General features: G+C 39.6%; 1 protein-coding gene across 4 annotated transcripts in view; it reads left to right on the top strand.

The window, feature by feature from the left end:
- Positions 1–20,421, top strand: part of kcnc2 (potassium voltage-gated channel, Shaw-related subfamily, member 2) — a 114,033-nt gene that overhangs the window by 82,156 nt on the left and 11,456 nt on the right. For all 4 annotated transcript variants that reach the window (XM_075471925.1, XM_075471926.1, XM_075471927.1 and 1 more), the window contains exon 2: positions 16,379–17,309. In XM_075471925.1, the coding sequence (XP_075328040.1) occupies positions 16,379–17,309 (931 nt within the window). The remainder of the gene's footprint in view (positions 1–16,378; positions 17,310–20,421) is intronic.

The following is a 20,421-nucleotide window of genomic DNA, read 5'->3' on the forward strand; positions in this document are numbered from 1 at the left end:
TTGAGTGATGTTACGATAAGCTCGCATGCCGTCTGCCCACTGCTCACTTTAATCTTAATTTCTGTCTTTTTTTTTTGTAACCAGGCTTTTTTTGGCTTTGATAGGAACAACAACCAAAGAAATATTTTATTCAAAGACAATTGCTTTCTAACATGTTTTTCTCAAATAATAGTGAGAATGTTAATGCAATACTGTTGCCAAAAAGGATGTGCAGAAGCATCCGAACATGACTGCTCCCGAATCCACATGTCAATATTGTTTCTAAATCAATATCAAATCAAATCAAATTTATTTGTATAGCACATTTCATATACAAACAATTCAAAGTGCTTTACATAAAATAAAAGCATTGCAGCAGGGAGTGGAAGAAGCATTAAAATACATAAAATACAATTGAGCAAGAGCTGTAACTCAGTCCTTTCGGATATGTCTCTGGATATAACCATATAACCACTGTGCTAGAGGATAGTTTGCAGGGTAGTCTGGGCACTCTTCGCTGACAGCTTGCCCTTCATTTCACTGTGACTAACGAAGACACAGAATGAATTATAAATGTATGGAAAAAGACGGACATCTCTGAGAGTGGGACGGTTGAAGAGTGAAGAGAATAAAGTTATATTTGTACCGCAGACCGAGAAAAGTGGTTTGAATGTTGAAATCTACCTGCGTCTAAGCTGGTAAACTGTTCCAGCTTGAACGTTGTGGTACTTTCCCTGAACTTTCTGCACAGGCACAACTTTGTCTTGTTTAGAATCATGACCGTATCTGCTAAAAACCTAACAGTATCATCCATTAGCCAACGGGTCAGAGGTTTGACTCCTGACTTTTGACATTGTGTCCACCATTGTTTCAGTGTGTCTGGTAGGGACATGCTCTCAATGTATAGATTCCAATGTAACTGTACGATTGTGTGGCTTTTGAGTGGTCAACAAGACTACAAGAGCATTGAGGCACCAGATGGCTCAACTGGCTGAGCAGACGCCCCATGAACAGACACAGCCATTCTTTCCTGTCCAGCTTCTTTCAAACAAAAGTTATTAGAGCGCAAAAACAATCCTTAAAAAGAAAGAAAATAGATTTAAAAAAGCGTTGTACGAATGTTTGTGTGAATCAGTGAATGTCAAACACATTGTGAAGTGCTTTATTGAACCTAGATGAGGTTAAAATGCACCACGTAAGTGTGGACCGTGCACCGTTTACCCCTGTATTCCACCGGGTACGCTTCAAAGCTTTTCTTAAGTGGTCCGTTGCTCTGCTTCACTAAGGATGCATGCTTCGTCTGTGTTCGGGGGAAGTCAATAATCCTTCATTCTTTATTGTTTAGCCAGAGGAAGCATTTAGGGAGTTTAGTTTAAGATTTGATCTCCAAGTAGCACATATTACCATATAATCTGGGCCCAACATCAAGACTGATTAACATCTCAAATTAAGTTAAGATTACAGTCTGACTAAATCTTAGTTTGCAAAGCACTTTCTTGTGAACATATGTGCTTTCCAGTAATTTAATTTTTTGGGACACTGTATTAATCATGCAAGTGGTAATTTAAGCACAATAGCTCTCACAAAAAGGCAAACTAATTCCTTAAAATGTTCAATTTCACCTTGTCCACAGATTAAAATCCGAAAATGGAGTCATCTGGCTTTTTCTTGACCCTTTGAATCTGCTTAAATGAGTCAACAAAGGCTTCCGATGCCCATTCGTCTACTCCATCGATGACTTCACTGACGTAAATTGACGATGAATTATTCAAATAAGCATGTCTGCAAAATTTTGATAGGCTATTTTTAGCCCCAGCATGTGGTTGTTTGCCAAAAGCTATGGGTTTAGAAGGGTTCCCTGGGTGTGCTGGCTGTCATGTCACAGCAAGCTACATAATGAGGAAAGGAAGGAAAAATATGTGTGTGTGAGACAGTGACAGAGAGAACAAGGGGAGCAGCACATCATTCTGTCATTTGAAAACGCGTCTGTGTTTTTAGTTAGTTCGTAGTCAGTTATCTGCTGTCATTGCTGCCTGCTCACATCTGTCCTCTGTCAATTATTAGTCCCCAATTAGCACCGACAAGATTGAATTGAAACCCATCTTTTAAGTCGAGTGAGTGACAGCAACGCCTACTCTTTTTTTTTGTTTGTTTGTTTGTTTTTGCCATTTGTCTGTGCTAAACCCCACAAAAACAACAACAAAAATAAACATATTATTTCAACATATTCAGAGAAGGGGTGGGGTGAGTATGAAAGAGGGGAAACCCTTTTCCCTGCCAATAAGCGACTGCTCATTTCCCCTCCCGCTGTCTGCATTGCCTCCCGTTTTTCTTCCCTCCGTCTCTCTCTCTCTCTCTCTCTGTTCACACTTGCGATTCACCATCTTCGACTGTCAAAAAAAAAAAAGAAAAAAAGACGAGGACTAGGTGCTGTTACCATGGTGGCAGATGATGAAGGTGGGGGAAAAAAAGAGCGCAGCTCTGCGTCGAGCAAACCCATTCTTTTGCTTGGGGACCTCATTGCAATGTAGGACAATTCATTAGCAGTCTCTTGCTCTTCCCCGTCTCTGATAGTCCCTGAGATTCATTGTTGTTCTCTCAGGCACCTGTTTTTTTTATTTTTTTTATCGTGCTTTATTTAATAAAAGAAATATCATCCAATCTTGTCTCCGGAGAATAAGGCAAGATGATGGAAATCAATTACTAGGCGGTTTAATTATTAACGCACTACGATGGTTTTTAAATGAATCATTCATATAACTACACTGCTTGATGTTGATTTAACCGCTGTTTAATTTGAGAACGAGGTGCTCCTTTTGAGAGAACTTGCAAATACAGATGTCGTGTCTGTGTCCCAGCTTGCTCCTCCTCCTACAGGCTGGCAAGGCTATAACCCATAGCATTTTTAACTTTACTCTGAACTTGCATCCACAGCAGTCAATGGCTTGGGTTCTTGACAAGACAGTTATCAAAATGTTCTGATCAGAGGACTTGTTGGAAGATCCATCTTTCATATGGACCCTCTACAGAAAAACTTTACAAAATTCCAACAGAATTTAAACTCTCAAAACACACTGCGTATTTTTTTTAATTTCATTCATGTCAATCAATGTTAGAACAGGAAAAATCCTGGGTTCGTGCAGTGAAATAAAACTCAAAGTAAATGTAAGAGCCACTGCTTTTTTTTTTTTCATTTTCAAATTTCATTTTTGACATTCTCCATTCTGTCCCAACTTTTTCTGATTTGGGCTTGTAAGAGTGAGAACATTGCAGCAATCGAAAACAGCATAATAAACATAAGCAGCTACTTCATTTACACATGAAAGGTCAGAAAGATAGATCGATAGACAGATTAATACACTGTAAAGAATAACAGTAAAATACTGGCGTCCCTGCTGCCAGTGTTTTACTGTTATTTTACAGTGCAACTACTGTTATTTATTTTAACAGTATATTACCGTTTTTTGGATTGCATTATATGACCGTAGAATAAAGGTAGGTGTTGTAGTTATTTTACAGTGCAACTACTGTTATTTATCAAACAGTATAATACTGTTTTCTGGATTACAGTGCATGACGGAAGGATAACTGTGTTTTAGTAATTTTACAGCGCATCTACCGTAATTTACAGTATAATAACATATTTTGGATTTGGACAGCAATTCATTACAAATACTGTTTTATGCTGTTAAAATACAGTTATCTACTGGTATTGTTAAATGGCTGATTTAACTGTTCATTTACATGTGAGGGATGAATATTCAACAGTATTTTACAATTATTGTAAAATACAGTCGGATACTGTTGTAAATATACAGCAATTTGTTACAGTGCACTTTATTGATCCCAAAGGATATTTGTGAGAGATAAGTGAGTAAGATCCTCTGGATTGCACACATAAAAAAAAAAAGAAGAAAAAAACCCTAAAGCATATTTGGCAGCATATTCAAACATCGATCTCTTTGGTTTTACGATTTAAAATTGAAATAAAAAAAATAAAAAATACATTATCGTAGAGCACTGTTTTGACTCAGCATCTGTCTCACTCACAGACAAACACACCCATAACAGACACACCTGTGAGCCCTTACACTCACTATGAATAAAAATGTTATCCTGAGTGGGAGGGATTGTTGGCTTTTTCCCCACAGGGGCATTGTTGCAGATAAGCCTTTGACCCCGGGGTTCTGGTGGGGACAAAGAGCGGATACTACAATCTCAATGTGATAAGAAAAGAGGATATAAAAAAAACATTTGTTACAGTGAGTGTTATAGTGCTCGGAATCAGTTTTAAGCTATCACCAACCACCTGCCAAAACCTTCAACCTGGTGGGATCACAGGTTGTCAAAATTCACAAACTGTCAACTGGGGAATCGATTAATTTTTTTTGTTTATAAGCCCAAGTTCATTGGGTTAGAACAGAAGAGAAGGGAAGTATGGAGAAAGGGAACAGTGCATTAAAATAGAAGCTCCTGTCATTATGAAGCTGATCAGTGTCGCTCCCTGGTGTGTAGTCTGTACCCTGGGATGTGCTGGTATGATGGTAAGGATGGGGTTCACTTTGAAGAGACACAACACCACTGAGTGACAGACACCAGAGCAACAGAAGGACAGATATCTCTGCTCGGGGGTCTCAGCTTCCAGCTCCAGCTGGAAGCTGAGCTCACACAGCTCAGTGTCTGTGTGAAAGGAAGACAGAAACAAATAAGGCAGCTCTTATGTGAGCATCCATATCTCTGCATGCACATCTAGTTATGGGCAACACGTACCTCCAGTAACAGGAGGCATTATGATCTCACAAAGCTGTTTTGGCCCACGTTGAAGCAAACAGTTGAAACATCAGTCGCTAGCTAACTTTCTTTGCTGTTTAGTGGTGGACAGGAGGTTTACATGTGGTCACATGTATGCCCTACAGAAAAGAAAAAAAAACTAATGATACGTTGCTGTGTCGTCATTACCAACCATAGACAATAATACCTTTTGGAGATGCAAACATTGTAAATTTCATTGTATAACTTTATATACTGCAGGACACTGCTTAATTTCTGGGAAGAGGAGGGCTATTTACACTGGAAAAAATGCCCCTCCAAAAATAAGTAAATAAAACGTTTTTGCTTGAACTAAGCAAAAAAAATCTGCCAATGGAACTAGTGAAATTTGGCTGGTCAAGATTTCTTGAAATAAGATGTGGTATTTAGAACTTTTGAGATAAAAGCGATCTTGAAATTAGCTTAAAAACCTCTTCAAATGTCAAAAAAAGCTTGTTTCATATGATATGTGACTCAAAACAATTTGTTTTCAAGACTTTTTCATTTAACAAGATATTCAAGATGTATTGTTTTCAAACAAGTCCCTGTATCTGGCTTAAATAGTGCTTGTTAGGCAGTTGTGTCTTATATTAAAGGATAAGACCGGTTTTTTGACATTGGGCCCTTGATTTCACATTATAGCATGATGTTCTACTCACCCCTGCTTGTTGTTGAACATTTGGAGCTGTTCCGAAGATATTCGCGAGGCGTCTGGCTGCTCTCTTGAGATATTCGGCCATGAAACGGTTTCCTATGGGCAAGCTTATACAGGCACAAACTATGCTGTTTATAATTTATTAATTACTCTACACTAGCACTGATAACGTGGAGGTGCGTCGCTTACTTAAAAAAATCCGGGTTATTGTAATTTTGATTTTTTTTTTTTGTCGTAAAGTGGGTGTTACTGACGTCCTCGTCGTGCTACTGCCACAGACAGCCCACAGACCTGCTGCCTATTTATTCATTCGGTTAAAATATTTAAAGGGATAGTTCGCCTCTTTTGACATGAAGCTGTATGACATCCCATACTAGCAATATCATTTATGAACATTTTCTTACCCCCCGCTGCGTCCTGTGAGCCAAGTTCCAGCCTGGTTTTGGCGTTGACGAAGGTAGTCCGCCTAGTTTGCTAGGGTCCCGAAAATAAAGCGTCTTGCTTCTCAAAACAATATGCGTTCAAAAGAGTAATACATTTGCATCACAAAATCGTCCCTCCAGAAAAAGTTAGACCTCACATCGCTTGGCGCTATTTTTGCCTCCCTTCATATCAATGCGTACAGCCACCTAGCGATATCCGCACCTGTTACGGTGTTTACTGCTTGGTCTGCACAGTTTATACAGCACGCAGTGATACGAAGGTAGAGAGAAATAGCGCCAAGCGATTGTGAGGTCTGACTTTTTCTGGAGGGAGGATTTTGTGATGCAAATGTATTACTCTTTTGAACGCATATTGTTTTGAGAAGCAAGACGCTTTATTTTCGGGACCCTATCCAACTAGCCGGACTACCTTCGTCAACGCCAAAACGAGGCCGGAACTCTGCTCACAGGACACAGCGGGGGGTAAGTCAATGTTCATAAATGATATTACTAATATGGGATGTCATACAGCTTCATGTCAAAAGAGGCGAACTATCCCTTTAACTTTTGCTGTGAATTTCAGAGACCGTACAGTAAGCCAGGAGCAAACACGCTGCTACTAGCTTTACAGTCAAACTGATTACTAAGTTTTGAACACAATCAAATGGAACTCCACAGTGGTATTTTCAACACTGGTATGGGAGGCTGTGTAACAAATGGAGTGCATGCATAGTGGTTCAAATGCCTTAAACAAAAAATGACCACCAGGCAGACTCTTTTGATTTACCTCTCTCTTTGAATAATATGTGTCATTCTGTTACGTCAATGCCGTGCACATATTACATAAAAGTGGACTGGAGAAAAAAAAAATCTATTTCCTTACATGAAATACATGGGGGTATACTCCTAATATTGCTGCCAAATATTATGGACTGAACAGACACATATATGGAAACAAGGTGGGGATGCTTGTGCTACGGTAAAGAAAAAGAAAACACTATTCTTATTCTTCTATACTATAAATATTACAATACATTTCAGTCAATAGATTGTGGTAAATGTTGCACACTAGAAATTTAATAAATCATTCATCAATGCTTTGCAGATATAAATGCTTTATGGACAGAAACTGGCACAGCTAAAGAGTCTAATTTTTCTTGCTGGTTATGAATATCAAATCAAATCAAATTTATTTGTATAGCACATTTCATGTACAAACAATTCAAAGTGCTTCACATAAAATAAAAGCATTGCAGCAGGGAGTGGAAGAGGCATTAAAAATACATAAAAGAATATAAAGAGAAACAAATAAAATAATTTAAATGAATTTAAAAACAAGCAACAATCTAGATAAGTTAAAAGATACCGTGCAGATTTCATGCATAGACACATGAGAAAAGAATAGCATATTAATATTGTCTTTCTTGTTTTCTAGGAATGAAAGACAAACAAATGTATGTCTGTAATTGTAAAGCTTAATAATTCATAGACACGTGAAATCCAACCTGGTTTCATTTGAATTGTCGTTCTAATGTTTTAGGATTGCAGTCCATGGTCAATGATTAGTGATCTTATTGGAGGATGAATTAGGTGCAAAAAAAAAATAAAATCAACACACTTGTTGAGCTGGATATGAAACACCAAACATGGCACCCAAAGAAATTTGTAGGTAGTTAAGGAAATTGTAAAGTTGCTGTCTAAGAATAGACCTGTTCTCCAATAAGTATTTATATGCTGTCTTTGCACATTTATTAGTTATGGCGGCATCGTGGTTTTACTGTTAAAAACACCAGCAAGCTTTGTGTTTTTACACAGGGGGAAAGGAACTGAAACCAAATTGAAATTAAAACAAGGATAATCATGCAGAAGCAGAAGGCAAAGCACAAGCTTATAACCCCCAAGCCCCACAGGTTTAATTATGTCTGTGTGTGTGTGTGTGTGTGTGTGTGTGTGTGTGTGTGTGTGTGTGTGTGTGTGCGTGTGTGTGTGTGTGTGTGTGCGCAATTGTCTGAGATCCTCTTAGAGTGGGTTAGGACCTCCGGGGTCCCCTTAGCTTGATGATGTCACAGCAGCTTTGAAAGAAAGGACAGAACCAGCATGGTGCTGGATGGTGATCTCAAGCGAGAATCAGAGCTCTATCTTCAGCTCATGGTGTCAAACAGATGGTGGCTGTCCCAAGGAGGTGGGAGCAGCAAGGCCTAGCCAGCAGGGCCATTTCTGAAACAGAACCTGACATGATAGTGGGATGTTTGGTTTTGCATGTGTGTGTCTGTGTGTGTGGTGGGTGGGTTTGCCCATCTATCGTGTTGCTGTGTGAGATATGCGGAAAATTGCGTGACCTGTGAGATTTGATCTTTTTCTTTAGCTCCCGGATTTAGTGCGGAACAACCAGAATAAACCACAAAACAGATCAAATTCTACCAAAGTTAATTATAAAGAGTGTCTCCAACTGGTCACAAATAAATGACAAATATGCCTGGTAGATGATTCTGATATAATTTACTCTGTCTTTTGCCTAATGGCAGGTCACCTTGATTTTTGATTGAGCGGGTACAAAAAATGGATGGATGGATTCATTCATTGCAGAGAATAAGAGCTGTACATCTCAAGTTGGTATCAAAGAAAATTTTATGTTCCCATAAGAAATAAATGTCCACTAAAATGTATCATTACCACAAAAATGATCAAATTTACAGAATACCCTGTAGGAAATGAAAGAGTGCGTGAAGATACAGGTCAGTCACATTTGATATGTAACTGACTGTTCACAGGCTTATAACCAATAGACCGCCAGCTTTAATTTTCCATTAGAGTTCTGTGACGCCCATGTAGGCTTATCACTCACTGAAGTTGCATAGCTTCGGTGTCAGCATCCTGGCCCACCGGCTCTGGTGGCTTAAAGCCAAATAGCAGATGTAATCCGGCAGGGGACGGAAACTGTCTGATGTGGAATTTTCCTCGTGTCTCTTCCCCTGGTCGTGGACTGGCTGAGTTCCAGTGGGTGACAGAGACGTCTGGTGAAAAATGATGTGATTAAGAGGAAGCCTCTTTTCTAGCTTCAGGACTGTGACACAGATCAAATCCCATCAGTGTTTGGGGTGGTGATGCGACTGCTGACTGAATCTGTTAACTTGTAATAAATCACTCTGACTGAGCAGAACATTTAAGAGACACACAAACCCTATGGACAAGGAATTTATCCATCATTTGTATCTATTTGTTCTGCTTTGTGTTTTGCAGTTACTCTGGAATAGATTCCAAGAGCTGTATTTTCCTCCTGAAGTTTTTCTCAATGACATATAATAAGAATGAATGGATAGAGTGATGATGGAGACTTTCAGCTCTTCCTGAGGGTGATATGAAAATGATATGACTGATAGGAAAACATCAAACAATGAAACAACGTTGAAACAAAGGCTTCACTGTCAATCATCCAGCCAGTTATTTTTAGTTTATAAAGATTAACAAAAGCGTAAGGTATCTCTTAAGGGAACAGGAAAAGATGCGTTTATTCACACTTGAAGCAGCGGAGTTTAATGCTCGTTGCCCTTGGAAACTGAAATGTTCATCCCTGTCTGCTGGGATGAGCAGTTCCTGCTGTTGTTGTTGCAAAAGTGGGATTACTGTTGCAACAACTCAACATCAGTAACATAAAACGAACTTGACTCACGACGACGTAATCCAGCTCATATTCCCTTTTTGTGCAAGCGTGCAAAGCTGTGTACAATTGACTTGTGGAAATCATCTCTTTTTTTTCTTTTTTTTAAATCGCGATACTGAAGTGAACAACTTTATGCTACGAAAACATGTACTACTACATAAAACAGAACAAAGCCACTCCTCATCTCTGTGTGTAGGAATCTGAGCTTCTTTGTTTTATTCTGCTGCGATGTGTATGCTGTGACAACCACACATTCATGTAATCACAAGTTCGTGTAATGAGCTGCTTATGTGCGATACAGAGCTGGAATTCTACATTTTCTACACAGACTAAACCAGGTTCTTTGTCTAAAAAGCTTTGCACAATTAAAGCTGCTAAGTGGCTCTGTGTTAGATTGAAATTTAATTTTGGGTTACATAATTTTTGGCTAGTTTAAAGATATTGATGCATTAAGACGTTTAGTGGTTTTAAACGTACATGTTTACTTTTTTTTGTAAAAAAAAAAAAAAAAAAGCCTTGAAAATGAATTCAACGCTGCTGGTAGGTGTTTAGTTGTCAGGACACTTTATAACACTTTAAACCACTGTTGCCGTGCATATGGCACAAAAAGTAAGTAACTGATGTATAAAGAAGCTTTTACAGTGTTACCTTTTAAATTTGGCTGGCATTCATTCCATCCTAGTCTTCCCAAAATAAAAAGGAAAAATATTTGTTTGCTATCATGCACAAAAGGTTGTATTTTCACAATCCATAGTTGTATATTGTTAGCTGGCAACTTAAACCTAGAATGTGTTCATATTGTGACATGACATGAATTGTAAACTATGTATAAACTGTAAACATGTTGAATTTTAAAGCAAGCAGTTTTGTGACATATTGGCCCTAACCGATTATGTCAATTCTAGCCCTGACCAATTACTTTTGACTTCTCACCATAACGTGAGAGTAAAGTAGAACAGAAAGATTTTGCGAGTAGGAGCAGAGTAGAAGAGCGCCAAAAAAAAAATGGGGAAAATGTGCAAAACTAGTCAAGTGATCACAGTGCCGTGCTGACAAATTGAAATTGAAGCTGCGTCAGTGTAGGGAACAGAATAAAGAAGACTAGTCAGTGAATAATTGTTGAGCTTTCAATGTATAAAAATAAAAGTTCCCTTCTCCCGCACTTTCTTCAATATAGCACTCTATCTTCAGATAGATACTGTTCAGACCTGCAAATACCTGGGGGTGTTGCTGGATAATAAACTGGAGTGGTCTGCCAGCATAGGCGCAGTGTACAGGAGGGGCCTGAGCCGTCTCTTCTTCCTGAGACGGCTCAGGTCCTTCAATGTCTGCAGTGACATGATGTGCATGTTTTATCACACTATCATTGAGAGTGCACTGTTCTATGCTGCTGTCTGCTGGGGGAGTTGCACTACAGACAGAAACTGTGGGCGCCTGGACAAACTGGTGAAAAAGGCTGGTTCTGTTGTAGGCAGAAGGCTGGACCCTCTCAGTGCTGTGGTGGAGCAACAGATGAGGAGGAAATTATATTCTGTTTTGGAGAACAATAAACATCCTCTCCACAGCATCCTGACAGGACAGAGGAGCAGCTGCAGTGAGAGGCTCATCTCTCTGCGCTGCAGGACTGAGAGGTTCAGGAGGTCCTTTGTCCCCACAGCCATAAGGCTTTTTAACAGTGACTGCTGAGTTCTTCTCAAATTGATTGATTGATTTTTATTTATTTGTTTATTTTGCCATTTATTATTATTTATGTGGCGTTCTTACAGCCACTGCGGGTTCTATCAGCTGTAATGAAGACTGAGACCTGGTGGCAGTTAAGCCGTTTTATTTTATTCTTTTTCCTTTTCGGTTGCTCGGCTTGTTGCTCAGCTCTTTTCGATCCGGTCTCCTCCTGTGCTGCGAGCCGGCTCGTTCTCCTCCTCCCTTTTTTGGTTCCAGCACGCTATTGTGTTATATAGAGGAGAGTGATTAGCCAAGTGGATGCTGGTGTTCCAATCACTCACCTGGTGCTGCTCCCCTGAGCTCTCTCCACACCTCTCTCCTGCAGCTGATGCACCACGCCCCTTCCACAATTTAGTTAGTAGTAGTATTATTATTGTTGTTTTATTGTTGTTAATTCAATCATTGTAAATATTTTAAAAAAAAAGGTTGAGCTACTTGACGAATTTGAATTTCCCCCATTGGGGGATAAATAAAGTATTTTTCTATTCTATTCACTCATCTCTCTCAATGGTGAACCCAAAAAAAAAAACAAAAAAAACACCAAGTTTGAGGTAATCAGTTATGAGTGTTCGAGATGAAAACCTGCGCACATGTGAAAATCAAAGGTTTTGGATTGTGAAAGAGCCACCTGAGTTATTGTGAGCTATCCTCACTGGGACGTTCGTTTGTTGTAGCCTTAAAAGTAATGAAGATTTGGCATGAAAATGGCACTCATCCTCAGGCTAAATTACATCTGCTTTGTTCAGAGCTGGACGGTCTGGGCTACATCTGAGCCTCGCTGCCTTCAAAGAGTCATTTTAGAGAAGTACGGGAATTATTTAGCGTGTAGAGTGTGCGCTGGATATCAGGATGTTGAGAAGTCTTTGCCTTTCACCAACCATGTGATTGGTTGGTTAGGGCCATTGCATTTTTTTAATGTCTATCATAAATAATCATCTATGAATATGTGTGCGTGTGTTTGTATGAACAGTGGCACCACTATTTTAGTGTCCTGTGTGCGTCATGTACGTTTTGTGTCTGTCTTTTGTATGTGACATGGTTCAGCTGTTACAGGCAGGTGTCCGTCAGGAGATTGTATTTTCTTGCTCTACAGAAGTGAACGCAACTAAATTGTAGCTCAGCACCAGATAGCAATTGTCATCTGCATGCAAACAGACAGCTCTGGTAGTCGTGCAGTTTCATAAATATAAGTTTCAATAAAGCTGTCACTCAAGCGACTTACATTTGTTAAATGTAATATTTTGTTTTGCAAGGCATCAAGTTTTATGTGATTTTTTTTTTTTTAGGTAGTTCCATATCAGACGCTTCTGAACAAGGCAGGTTGTCACAGTATCAGATTGTCATTTTACGATTATTCTGGCCAAAGGGAATCATGGCGTCATCATGTTATTTTTTTTCAAATGAAAAAACAGAAAACTTGAAGTTTCCTTTCTTAAAGTGTCATCGCACATTTTGTCCTGTACTGCAGAAAATTAATTACACTCACTGTGAGTGTGACGATGTTTAAACAGTTTTTTTTTTTGTTGTTGTTGTTGTTTTTTTTGTTTAAAGCATAATGTTACGGCACACCGAAAGAACCTAGAGTGGAACCTGAATTTATGGAGACTGACGCTTTTCTAGTCGAACTGACCACTCAAAGCGCTTCTAGCACTACATGCATTCACACACACTCATACAGCATGTCTTAGTCTGTGCAGAACTATGTGCTTCCTATCCATTCACACACCGATGGATGCACTGTTGGGCAACGTGGGGTTCAGTGTCTTGCAATGAAAGCACTCAAAAACACTTGTGTGCAGCATATTTTGGAGCAGCTGTCTTTTAACTCCTCTTTTATACCTTGACCTGTCTACAGTTCTAAGGGGCATCATATTTCTCCGGCTATATCGCAGGTCAAAGATTAGAGATCGTAACCTCTCGACATGCATCATCAATGTCTGATGTTCTTTCCCTATTCATTGTTTTAGAAACATTTACTCACTTGAGCCCCTGGCCCTTTCTTTCTTTCTTCTTTTATGCTGCCTAATAAGTAACCCAGGAGAGAACATCACGATAACTTTGATGTATATACCATTTTAGGGATATCAAAACAACTGCAACTTTACTGTCTCAGCTGCAGCTAACTTTGCAGGTGATGACCGAGTAATAAAATAATATTGTGATTGCGACTACCATCTTTGTAATTGACAGGCAGTTACTGTAACAACAGCATGAGGTCACATATTCTACAATTGTAATTATAGGCTGTTTCGGTCTGCACCATGGGGACGTATTTGAGTGGATGACAGCCTCAGTAGCAACCAGGAAGTAACTGTAACTAATTGATTTATTACCTATGATGTGAATAGAATGCTGCAATATCTTAGCAAAAGCAAAACAAAAAAAAAAAAAAAAAAAAAAAAGGTAATATCTTTCACATACAGTACAGTGCTCTACTACTAATACTGTGCAGTGTTTATGTGTGGGTTGCACTAAGACATACCAGTGCAGGAATAATGTCTTGTTTGCTTAAGCATTCAACTTAGATCTGTGTGTAGAGAAGGAAAATAGGTCATTAGACCCTTGGTGCCCTGCTACTGTGATGCTTAAACCCTCTGCATCCACTACATGTTCCTTACTCGTGAGTGCAACAGGTTCAGTAGGTCAATGTATGTAAAAGCGCATGATTTCAAGTTTTAAAGGGATATTTCGCCTCTTTTGACATGAAGCTGTATGACATCCCATATTAGTAATATCATTTATGAACATTGACTTACCCCCCGCTGCGTCCTGTGAGCCTCATTTTGGCGTTGACGAAGGTAGTCCGGCTAGTTTGCTAGGGTCCCGAAAATAAAGCGTCTTGCTTCTCAAAACAATATGCGCTCAAAAGAGTAATACATTTGTATCACAAAATCGTTAGCCAGAAAAAGTCAGACCTCACATCGCTTGGCGCTATTTTTGCCTCCCTTCATATCAATGCGTACAGCCACCTAGCGATAGCCGCACCTGTTACGGTGTTTACTGCTCGGTCTGCACTTCGGTCTGCACAGTTTACACAGCACATAGTGATACGAAGGGAGAGAAAAATAGAGCCAAGCGATTGTGAGTTCTGACTTTTTCTGTAGGGACGATTTTGTGATGCAAATGTATTACTCTTTTGAACGCATATTGTTTTGAGAAGCAAGATGCTTTATTTTCGGGACCCTAGCAAACTAGCCGGACTACTTTCGTCAACGCAAAGCGAGGCTGGAACTCGGCTCACAGGACGCAGCGGGGGTAAGTCAATGTTCATAAATGATATTGCTGATATGGGATGTCATACAGCTTCATGTCAAAAGAGGCGAACTATCCCTTTAAAATGATCATACTGTAAATTTATGTTCTAATCAATGAAAAGTGTGAGATCCATTAGTGGCTACAGGCAAAGTAGTGTGATGTTCTTTAAACTCAAGGTACCATTTGGTGTCATGTGGTGCCTTTGAAGCAGTCAAAGTGAAAGAAGATTGGAACACACACAATTATAGTGCAATAAAGAGGCTGGTAGTATATATAAAGAGAAGCAGCAGAGGGAATGCACGCACACGGTTCAGGCTCAGGGTGACCCAAATAGTGGCAGTGATATTTTAAGAGCGTGTGAGTCATGCGATCCAAAAACAAGGCAAAGTGTGAAACAACTTCTTCAGAGCTCAGTAGGCAGAGCGCACTAGTGGACGGATGGTGGGAGGAAAGTGGAGAAGGAGCATAGTAGGCTGTGTGTGGAAATCTGCTCAATCAGCTCCAGGAGAAACACTCTTGCTTGCGAAGTCAGCCTGAGCTTCTTCCAGGGCAGCCGAGCTTCTGGATGTGAGCTCTGAGTCTGACAGGAGACCAGATTACATTTGGAGTAAAAAAAAAAAAATGAGTAAGCCTAGAGACTTTATTTCAGTAGCCAATGAATGATCCTGTTTCTTTGAGGGAACAGACCTTATTTATGATCAGTACAATAGATATAAAATAAATGTATTCTGCATCCTGTACTTAAAAATGTTCATGTTATCTGTTAGTGCTGCTGAGCTGACTGTCACGCATGTCTTTCTTTTTTTCCCTGCTGACAATGACGTTTATACAAACTGAATATTCCTTGACGTCACCTTGTCTCTTCTCTGTTCCCTTTCCTGAAGCTGGCGATAATATAGCAGCCCAATAAAACACGTTTATTTGGGTTACTTTTCTTTTTCACGATGGCCGTTAAAAAAAAAAAAGTGAATGTAGGGGTAACTAAAAGCACTCAAGAGGACCATTTAGTTGCTCCAGTCTCTGCCTGAGTTTGCCCTTCGATAATACTTCCCAGACACAGGGGGGGCAAGTGAGAATGATGGCTTTAATCTGCAGCCAATTCAACATGATGATGCGTTTGTTATGTGTTATAGTGAGACTCACATGGTCACAGACCATGTTGGGCACGGGGGAAACGTTCCAATTATTAAAAGTGTTGAAAAGTAGGTCTATAAAAGCATTTTTATTTCAGTCTTCTACAAATTCTCTTCTCGTCTAAACTAAAGATAAATCTGTTTACAGGGAATCAGTTATGATAAACCAATTACAACAGACTATTTTTGCCATCTTACAGAACTCATCAGCACGTCAGTGATGGGAATTTTACGTTTTCAGGGAAGACTTTCACATTCTTCAATCCTTGAATAGAATTGAGAGGGAAACAGCGCATCTTAAGTTAAGATTAATCATTCCAAGTATCTTTTTTTATTACTTTGCATCTTTTATTAGGTGTTTTAGTTTATTAATGTTTAACAAAACTATCTATTAGTGCTATTTAGATCAGTTAGACGTCTATTTAAGCAATTGCACAAACTCGACTGGCAATTAAGATTTTTTTTCTTTCGATTATTCTTTGTTATGTTGTGTTTTCCTGGTCAGCTTAACTAATGTCCTACTTGTGTTTCTGCCAACTCACTGACATGCCAACAGCAGAATCTATTCAGACTGGTGCAAGTCAATCGAACCTGTCTGAACTCAATCTCTTTAAGAGCAAACTAATTGATTGGTCTGTAGGTATCATGCACACAATGAATCAGTGTATTGGTTGTCTAAATAAGCTAAAATGTTGGGATGTATTGACATTAATATTTTCTTTTCTCTTTTCCTCTCCTACAGTTTATCGCTTTTGCATCATTGTTCTTCATTCTGGTCTCCATCACCACCTTCTGCTTGGAGACTCACGAGGCTTTCAACACAATCATCAACAAAACGGATACGCGGAATAGCAGCGGGCCGGACGCCGGTCCACAGTATGAGATTGAAACTGACCCCGCGCTCACGTACGTGGAGGGAGTTTGCGTCTTCTGGTTCACCATTGAGTTCCTTGTGCGTGTGACCTTCTGCCCAGTCAAGCTGGAGTTTGTTAAGAGTGTTCTCAACATCATCGACTTTGTGGCTATCCTGCCTTTCTACTTGGAAGTAGGGCTAAGTGGCCTTTCTTCAAAGGCTGCCAAGGATGTGTTGGGTTTCCTCAGGGTCGTGCGCTTTGTTCGTATTTTACGTATCTTCAAGCTGACACGTCATTTCGTGGGGCTTCGGGTGCTCGGGCACACATTGCGGGCCAGCACCAATGAATTCCTGCTGCTCATCATCTTCCTGGCATTGGGAGTGCTAATTTTTGCCACCATGATATATTATGCTGAACGAATTGGTGCCAAGCCCAATGACCCTACTGCTAGCCTTCACACCAAGTTCAAAAATATCCCCATAGGCTTCTGGTGGGCAGTGGTAACCATGACTACACTGGGCTATGGTGACATGTATCCAGAGACCTGGTCAGGCATGGTGGTGGGCGCGTTATGCGCTTTAGCTGGTGTACTAACGATAGCCATGCCTGTGCCAGTTATTGTAAATAACTTTGGGATGTACTACTCTCTGGCCATGGCCAAGCAGAAGCTGCCCAGGAAGAGGAAGAAACACATCCCTCAGGTAGTGCAGGGAGGTTCTCCATCCTACTGCAAAGCCGATCTCAACACCACCTGCAACAGCACTCAAGGTGAACTGTGCCACGTCAAAGGAGGAAGGGTGCTGGAGCGCAACCGTTCAGGTAAGACCATGTGGATGAGAAAAATAATGAATACTTTCACTTAAGCTGTTGATAAATTCAGTGACAACAAGGAGAATCCATGAGGGGCCTGATCTCAGGTAGAAAGTGGTAAACATTTAGCTGTTTTTTCCCCCTTGAGACTAGAAATGGTTTCACCTTGTGACCCATGTGCACCAGAGCATGACTTTCACAGCATTTATGTCTTGCAGACTGCCTCTGTGGTTGCCACAGTGATAGAGGAAGCAATGGAAAAGATAGTGAGATAAAGAGGTGGCTGTAAGAAATGGCTCAGGCTGATAAGAATTCAGTCCTTATGTCCAAGTCTTTCGCCCAGAGGGGATTGTTCATTTGTTGTTCAAACCGTAGGTGGCTGTTTTTCCTCCAGGCTCATGTCAATAATTTACTGGAAATTAGTGTTGACGTTCGTGTGCCGGCTTTCTTAAATTCTAGTGTAGAAACTCCTCTGAGGGTAGGTGTGCACTTCCCTCTCCTCATAGTATACTAGTTTATTAGGTCTTAGAACCCTGTATTTGATAGGCATAGAATGATTTATGGCTAGACTGAATGCACAAACAGAATCAATCTTGCTTAGTCCTGTGTGATTTCTTTAGAGGTCATTTAAGATACCCATATTACTTTACTGTGCAGTTTTCTTTAGATTGATGCATGCATCAAGTTCCAATTGAAAAGGATAAATACGGTTTTATCACGGCTACAATGAAATGTCTAAATACTTCTGGACAACTGTTGAATATTTTGTTGACTTTTGCACTTGCATTATCGCAACAGTTTTTAAAAATTCAGTACTTTTGTTCAATCTAATCAACTTTCCTCGTGATCAAGATGTGGCATCACAGCCAATATCACTTAATTGACTAACACAGCGGGGCATGGGTATTGCTATACAATTAGCTCTGTGCTACACTGATTGTTTTTATTGCTTTTCATTCATCCTTTTTTTTTTATGGTTGACATTTTGCTCATCCACTCTCTAAACAGGAGTTGTACTGTAGTTTAGCAGCTAAAGAATAACAAAGAGTAGCCTGCTTAGTTTGATTTATTGTTTGTTGGATAGATGGCTCACACTTTAAAACTGGATATCCACCATGGCAGATGACAGACACTACTTCTCACTACTTCTTCTCACCTTTTCTCAGCCAATTCTGTGGCAAGATCGCAAGGAAAAGACAAAAAGGGGTTGGAGGTGCGGGTCAATCTTACTACCAGTATCTAGTGACACCTTTTTATATCTTATTTCACTTTGAACAAGACCTCTCTTGTCATAATGAAGCAATTAAAACCACATAAAATAGCTGCATGTGTTTGATTTATAACATATTATATCCATACTGAGAAGAAATGTCTAAAGATCAGCATTAAAACTGTTCATGTGATGTTATCAGTTTTTTTGGACACAGGTAAATGATACATTTGGGACAAAATACATTATATCTTTGAATATGGCGTTTTACATGTTACATTTAAGCACACTTCGAGAAACAAATTACCTTTATTGTAAAAACTCTCTAAAGGAAACAATGAATCTTTGTTATCCACACTCGCTACACGACAACTGAGCTTTGACCTCCACCATGCTGCATGATGGTGTGCAGACTTTTTATGTGGGGTGTCTTTGATGTCTGTCGTGACTCCAAGACATCCGTCACCCCAAGCTCTCCTGTTTTCTCGCCCACAGCTGCAACTGAACCATGTATGGTTTTGTAAAAGAGCCTCAATTAAGATTTAAGAAATAAGGTACCTCTTAAAACCTAGTTTTTTATAACAATTTCGCTCATAGACATTTGTTGTTGTTACACACTGTAACTTTTAAAGTTGTCCCATGCCTATGTTTTGCATTATATGAAAAAAAGTAATTTTTGCCACTTTTAATATTCACTGAAGGTGGCATTCAATCCTTCAGATGGGTATTAATGTTCTGCCAAAGTTTGTATCTTTGTGGTGAAATCACCCTCCCTTAAGATTGAAATCCTCCTATCTAGTCCTGCTTTGACAAGAGCAAGGAAGAATAATCAAATAATAAAAAAATTCTTTGGGCTGATTGTTTACTCATATTCTGTCCAGTCCTTGTATTAGACCATTTTCAGAGGAATGCTGTTTTTTTTTTGTTTATTAAGCCACTAAACACTGATTATGAATTGTTCAAGCATAAAAGAGGCACTTAACTTAAAAGATGAACCAGATTATTGCTTAAATTATTGCATCAGTTGACCTGATCCAGAATTATGCTTTTTGAATTTGTATTTTTGCTGGTTTACTCCATAGTTCTTTGCTCCATATGAAGCAGTTATATGTCCACATATAGGAGACAACTTGCCAAAGAACCCTTTTTGAGTTGCGTCTTTAGGAACTTTGTTGGTAGCGTCCTGTCACAAAGACATTCTCAGCTTTCATTTCAACAGGTGCATTTACAAAAGTGAGAAATTAGCACAGTTTAACAGGAATTAAAGCAATACTATGTAACTTCTCAAAAAGCCCACTATGGAGCTCCCCCTACAGGCTTGGAGGTAATGTACGGTTACACTGTCGTAAATACAACACCCTTTCGCTTTCACGTTTGTTGACGAACCAGCGAGGAGTCAGAAGGTGCAAGCTATGTCGACCTTGAAGGTAAGAGTAATCAAATGTACCTGGGAGCGTGAGAGGGGTCTATTTGTTTTTGCGGTAGGTGTGCCAGAAAGTAAGTTGAAGCACTTCCGCTCAGCTCCCGGGCCGGTCCAGCAAAGTTACATAGCGCAGTTTTTCCAACTCAGACCCCCGAAGGGCATAGGAGACAGGCCAGTCGTAATATTAAAACTCATTCTAGCCGCACAATTTTTTTCAAGCTGTTATTTTAAGGTATAAATGTTGCATAGTATTGCTTTAACTAGTATTTTTCTCAAAAAGAGAGGGATTCCCAAAGAGTTAGTAGCTGGAAACTTGGCAAATCTCAGCATGGTGCGCAGTTAATCCTTAAGAAATCTGAGAAAACTCTGGAGGGTGGAAAACAAAAGAAGACATGATTAATCTACAGCAGATGGACATTATCTGAAAGTGATGTCCTTAAGAAATAGCAAAGACCTGACACAGGACCTGAGAGATGCATCTGGAGCTT

The sequence above is a fragment of the Odontesthes bonariensis genome, chromosome 8 (assembly GCF_027942865.1).
Source record: "Odontesthes bonariensis isolate fOdoBon6 chromosome 8, fOdoBon6.hap1, whole genome shotgun sequence".
NCBI lineage: Eukaryota > Metazoa > Chordata > Actinopteri > Atheriniformes > Atherinopsidae > Odontesthes > Odontesthes bonariensis.